The 6,385-nt window shown below is 55.6% G+C and overlaps 1 protein-coding gene across 1 annotated transcript; it reads right to left on the reverse strand.

The window, feature by feature from the left end:
* Positions 1-376: 376 nt before the first annotated feature.
* On the reverse strand, positions 377-6,123 carry SOD3 (superoxide dismutase 3). The gene is made up of 2 exons (XM_060148415.1): positions 5,968-6,123; positions 377-2,080 (listed from the first exon to the last, which is right to left on the reverse strand). Exon 2 carries the CDS (start codon positions 2,062-2,064, stop codon positions 1,330-1,332), a length of 735 nt encoding a protein of 244 aa, XP_060004398.1. The 5' UTR covers positions 2,065-2,080; positions 5,968-6,123; the 3' UTR covers positions 377-1,329.
* Between the last annotated feature and the right edge of the window lie 262 nt (positions 6,124-6,385).

The raw sequence follows: 6,385 nt of genomic DNA on the forward strand, positions 1-6,385 counted from the left end.
GCTGCGAGAGGCCACTGGGCCCAGTGAGTTGGTGTACCGCTCATGCCAGGCCAGTAGCTCCAGCATCAGAATCACTGGGAAGCTTGTTGCAAATAGATTTTCTCCTCTCCCTTTGGACTCTACAGCTCTGGCATGGGGCCCAGGAAGCTGTATTTTTCCCCATTTCCCTAAGTGATCCTGGTTTCCTCCCTCTTGCGAGCCACACCCCAAGGCATGATGATCAGTGACTGAGCCTTGCAGCCAACAGAGCTGGGCAGGGGAGAAGGAGAAGTCCTAAGAGGTTTGGGAAACATCTTTGCCATTCCCCAAAAAATAGCTGAGTGGGGAGAGAAGCCTCAAATAAACCACAACAGTAACCAAGGCCCCCATGCAGTACTGAATTGCTAAGTTTTTAATGTGCAACACGAAGACTGCCAAACAGCCCACAAAGGAGCAGCTCTCTGGGGTGTGGGGTTGGGGGAATAGCTGGAGACACCGGGCAGGGGCGCCAGGCTGCACTGCACATGCTGGGGAAGGGGAGGGGGAGAGGCAACCTCAGGAGGGGTCTCAGACTGCCTAGGAGGAACCTAAAGGGGGTGGGGGTAGGTAGGTTCTTAGGGCATTGAGGGATCTCAGGGCTCACAGGGTGAGGGCAGGGTTGCCAGGGTGGAAGGGGGGGAGTCTGGAAGACCCTCAAGGTAAATGAGGATATTTCAGTATCTCTGGGGGTCCTCAGAGCTCAGGGTGCCCTCTGGATGAAAGGGGGTGTCTCAGTATACATGGTTTGAGACCTCAGGGTGGAGGGGATTTTCGGGGAGATCCTAGCCATGGCAAAAGTGGTACCTCAGAGTAGGGAGTGTCTCTGGGAGCAAAAGGAGAAAAATCAAGATGAGAAGGTGGGGACTTGGGTCACACGGAGGGGATCCTGGGCACTTGGAGAGGTGTCAGGGTGTAGAGGTGTCCCAGGGTTCTTGGAGTGGTGTCAGGCATGGAGGGATCCTGGGATGTGTAGAAGGGGTCCTGGGTCACATGGAGGGCATCTTGGGCACTTGGAGGAGAGTCAGGGTGTAGAGGAGATCCTGGGGCACTTGGAGGGGTGTCAGGGTGTAGAAGGGGTCTCAGGGTGCTTGGAAGAGGTGTCACAGAACAGACAGATCCAAGTAGAGGGGGCCCTGGGCCACATGGAGGGAATCTCAGGAGTTTGGAGAGGTGTCAGGCGTAGAGGGGTCTTGGGGTACTCGGAGGGGATCTCAGGCACTTGTAGGGGTGTCAGGGCGTGGAGGGGCTCCCAGGGCACATGGAATGGGTCTGGGGCGTGGAGGGAGCTCTCGGGGCGTCCGGGTGGGGGGCTCAGCTGGCCTTGCACTCGCTCTCCCGCCGCCGCTTCTTGCGCTCCGCGTGCTCCTGTGCCTGGCGCGCCCAGGGCCCCGGCCCGCACAGGCCCACCACGCAGCAGGCGAGCCGGCGGCCCGCGTTGCCGTTCTCCAGGCTGGCCTGGTTGCCACCGCGGCCCAGGTCATCCTCGCCCTCGTGGATCACTACGGCACGGCCCGCGATCGAGTGCGGGCCGAAGAGCGAGGCGGCCAGGCCGGAGCGGTACTTCCAGATTTGGCCGTCGCGCACCACGAAGTTGCCGAAGTCGCCCGGGTGCTGCGGGTGCGGCACGCCCAGCGGGTTGTAGTGCGCGCCGGTGGAGTCGCAGCCCTGGCTCAGGTCCCCGAACTGGTGCACGTGGATGGCGCGGCTGGTGCCGTTGGGCTCGGCCGGGAACCCCTCCAGGTGGAAGAAGGCCTCGAGCAAGGCGCCGGGCCGCAGCTGCCGGAAGAGCACGACGCCGCTCACCCGGGGCTGCGCCGCGTCCAGCGTGGCCGACGGCAGCACCGGGCAGGTGGCGTGGAGAGCGGCGTCCTGGCTTCCGCCCGCCGCCCACCACTGCGTCAGCTGCCGCCAGATCTCCGTCACTTTGGCGTGCATGTCGCGGATCTGCTCCTGAATGCGGGAGCCGGGCTGCTCCATGTCCGGGTCGGCGGAGACTTCCGAGGCGCGGGATGTCAGGAGCAGGTAGGCACAGAGCAGCGCCAGCATGGCCGGAGTCGGGCACCTGCGGGCACCCCCAGGGGGTGGGGGCAGAACGAGATTTAGTCACTGGAAACCTGGAATCCCAGGGACCCGGTGCCCTTGAATCCTGAACGCTGCCTGCCAAGGGGCTTCCTTGCCTAGCGTGCTTTTTGTTCTTTCAGCCCCTGTCTCTTCAGGGCCTGCTGCGTTCCAGGAACTGTGTTAGGTGCTGTGGTTGTAAAGATGGATGGGACATAATCTCAAGAAACTCAGGAGGGTCTTTCTGAGTCACAAGTCTGATCACGGTCCTCCCAAGTCCCATCTCCATTGCGTGGGGAGTCCAGGACAATTGGCCCGGGGTGGGGGGTTGTCTCAGGATACGCGAGCGAGGCTCTCATGGCCCTTTCAGATGTCCTCCCTCTCCTTATCTCTGCCCCTCACCTTCTGCTGCTCTCTTTCTGCATCCTCTCTTACACAGGCAGCATAAGGCTCACTGCCGCGCTTCTTGCACTTGCGGTGCCTTCTCTCTGAAGTGCCCTATCCCTTCTTCTCTGCCATGCTCAGTAGACTAAAGCTAGAAACTCAGTTTTATTCATCAGTGTCCGTAGCATCTGGGCCTGCACTTGGCAGTAGGACATGTTTAATATGTGAAGGTTGAATGAGGAGTTCACTGACAGACAGATGTGTCATCAGATCATTCCAATGCCATCCTGTAACTGAAGATGGAGCCTTGTTCTGGGGAAGGACAGAGTAAGGAGTGCCCATCTCCCTGGGAGACTCCAGGAGGGCTTCCCAGAGGAGGTGACTTTTAAGGGTCTCACAAGACAAGGAGGAGTTTTTCAGCCAAGCCAGGTCAGAAGTCCATTTCAGGCAGGAGGCACAACATGCTGTGTTCACAGGCTGTGAAGGGACACAGTTCGTTTTGGGGATGGAGTAATTCAGTGTGGCTGGAACATGGCCTGTGCCACCAGAGAGGAGTCGAGGCTGAAGAGGGAACGCTGAGCCAGGGATGGAAGGGCTGGCTTTTCTGTACTAAGGTGTGTGGTTATTAGCCAGGAGGCTAGTGCTGGTGGAAGTTTTTAAGCAGAAAAGTGAGTGTTGAGATAGTTTTTAGTTCATTAAGTCTGGCAGGAGAAAGGATGTGGGCTGGATTTGGGGAATAGAGAGGACAGGGGAGAAGGACAAGAAGAAATGGAGACACAGCGGAGAAACAGAGGTAGTCAGAGGGTGATGAGTTAGGAGGCAGCAGCAGCGATCCAGACCAGAAATGGTGAAGGCTTTTACCAAGGTGGAGGCAGCATGGATACAGGAGACATTTTGGGTACCACTGGCAGTGGGGAAGAGGAGTTGAGGATGACTGAGTTCCCAGCAGGGGAGACTGGGTGATGGATGGTGGTACCAGGCCCCGAGAAGAAGGGAGAGAGGGCAAGTTCAACCCGAGCCTGCCGAGATGCGAGATCCCAGGTGGGATGTTCAGCAGATGGTTGTAAATGGGGCTTCTGGCCTCTGTAAGAGGCAGTGTAACGGGGAGGGGTTCTCAGTGTCGGCTGCACATCAGATTCTGGTTCTTAAAGTTCAGACGCCCAGGCACCACCCTAAGGGATTCTGATTCAGTGGGCATGAGTTGCTTTGTTTTGTTTAAAGCTCCATCAGAGGTTCGGGGACCCAACCAGGAATTTTATGGTGAGACGCATATACCATATTGCATAACCGCAATATCATGGGGGAAGTTACTGACTCTCTCTTAGCTGTAAAACAAGGCTGGTAAGACCACCAAGGGCCACCAGGAGGTGTAAACGAGATATGAGATGCCAGGCTATTTTCACATGTTTCCGTCTGCCCACAGGGATCAATGCTGCCTCCAAAGAGCTGGTCTGAGGGTCAACTGCACTTTCAAAGACCTTCTCTGACCCCCAAGCAGGTGCCATTTTAAAATTAAATTCTGGGGTTGAGTGTTTATTCTTTCCGTAACCATTACAGGAATGCAGTCTAGTGTGGTGATTAAAAGAATGGATTCCGGAACTCACTGGACCTGAAGCCTGACTCTGCCACTTCACTTACTCTTTAAGAGTTAGCATAATTGTTATTTTGGTTACAGAGTAGCAGAGAAAATGCTGGACTGCAAACTCTAGTTGGGCTCCCCCTCCTCTCTGAGCCTCAGTTTTCTTATCCTCAAATAGAGATAATAATACTTACCTTGGAGTCTTGCTGTGAGGCTTGAAAGACACCATTAGAATTGCCAGCATTTACTGAACACACTTGAAGGCACTGTTAAAAGCACTTGGCATGTGTTAATTCATTTAAGCCTCACGAAAACCCTCTGGGGTTTTTGCCCATTGTTATGCCCATTCTAAAGTGCAGGAAACTGAGGCACAGAAAGGCAGGTGTCCTGCCTGTGGTTACACATACAATAATAGCTGAGGCAGGACTTGAAAAGGTGTGGTCTGCTCCAAGCCCAAGGTTTAGGCACCACGCTGAACAGCTCTCATCAAGGCACTTAGCCCAGAGCCTGCTACATAGAAAATTCCCAGTAAATGGCAGCTCTTAGCTATCAGAGAGAAACTGCAGATAGGGATTTCAGGACCATCAGCTGAAAGATGCTATTGCAGCCCTGGGAGGAGGAGGTGGTGGCCAGGAAAGGCACCGAGAAGGAGGGACAAGTAGGAGGAGACGTCCAGAAAGTGACATCAAGGGAACCCCCTCTGATGTGGCCTGGTTACTACGCTGAAGCCCCAGGGAGTGGGGGTGGGAGTGGAGGAGCGTCCCTGAGGCCAGACCTTGGCTTCAAGGTCTCCATCATCACCCACCACCCCTCTCCTTCTGAACCGGTCGTGGCCCTCAGGTGGGCTCTGCCGATCGGAAGGTACTTCCTTCAAAACATACAGCAGAGACAGATTGTTTTGGGTGTGTCCACAAAGCTTTCTTTTCCAAGAATGCTTGGGTCATAATGAACACTTGAAGGAGATGTTTTTTCTCTTAAAAAGAGAATTCTTCTTAAATCCCAGGTAACCCCTGACTCCTTGGGTCTTATTAAGCTTTTCACTCTAGCCCTCAAGGCCCGCCTGCATAAGGCTCACCCTACTGGCTCAGTCTCTCACTCAGTTTGAGCTGTGGACGACCGAGTGGTTTTTGGAGGGCCCACTTGGTCCAGAAGGGAGAACATAGTTATCAGAGACAGGGGACAAAGCAAGCCTCCGGGCCGGTGCCTCCTTCCTGGGTCTGGGTCTGGGTCTGGGAAGACTGCGGCCCCCGCGAAGGCTGCGGTGTGCTCTAATGCCTGGGCGCCCTCCGAGAAGGGGTCCCAGCTGTGCGCCTGAGGCAGCCAGGCCCTCCCTTTGTGCCTCCCCTAAGCAGGTGGCTTTTCCTCCCCACCCATGCAGGCAACATCCAGAAACATCCGCCTTCCTCACTCCAGATTTCTTTTTTCTCTAACCCGGAGGACGCTGAGGTCCTCTTGGCCTGGCATTAGCAGATCCGAGAACAGTCAGTTTCTCCTCCCCGGTTGCCCTCCTCACCCCTCTCCCCGCCTCCCCACTCCTCTGCTTTACAGCAGCTGGGCTCTGTCAAGAAGCGTGTTTAGATAGCCAGTGGGAAGCAGCCACCTAGCACAGGGAGATCAGCTCGGTGCTTTGTGACCACCTGGAGGGGTGGGATAGGGAGGGTGGGAGGGAGACGCAAGAGGGAGGAGATATGGGAACATATGTATAGGTATAACTGATTCACTTTGTTATAAAGCAGAAACTAACACACCATTGTAAAGCCATTATACTCCAATAAAGATGTTAAAAAATAAAAAGAAGAAGAAGCGTGTTTCTCTCCCACGAAAACGATCATATCCTTCTCCTGGGAGAGGCTGGATGCCCCGCCCCAGTTTCAAACTCAGTAAGCACACTCCGAGAAGAACGAAATGAACCTCGACTTCGCACTCACCTTTCCAGCTCTTCCAAGAGAGCTTTCCCTCCTGAGACCTGGGGAGCAGTACCCCGCCAGCCGCCAGCCGGTCGCAGGAACTCGGAGCGGGCTCCTGGGCTGTTTGTGGCCGCGCAGGGCAGCCTCGGGGGGAGTGGTCACCGCGAGGAAAGAAAGTCATTGGGCCGGTTTAGGGAGCGAAGGCGGCTAGGCAGTCCTTGTTGTGGAATTGCCTCACCTCCTCCAGCGCTGTCACCTCCCCCCAGCCCCGCGTTCCCTAGCCAAGTATTCCTTTTCGTGACTTCACTGGTTTGTGCAGACGTAGCAAGTGACCTTCAGGGTGTAGCAGCGGAAGAAAAAGTAGACCGAAAATAGCCTGTTTGGAGACGTGTACAATGGTCTCTTTCTTGAGAGGCCCTTTGCTCTCCCCTGATTTCCT

The sequence above is a fragment of the Lagenorhynchus albirostris genome, chromosome 4 (genome assembly GCF_949774975.1).
Source record: "Lagenorhynchus albirostris chromosome 4, mLagAlb1.1, whole genome shotgun sequence".
NCBI classification, from domain to species: Eukaryota; Metazoa; Chordata; class Mammalia; order Artiodactyla; family Delphinidae; genus Lagenorhynchus; species Lagenorhynchus albirostris.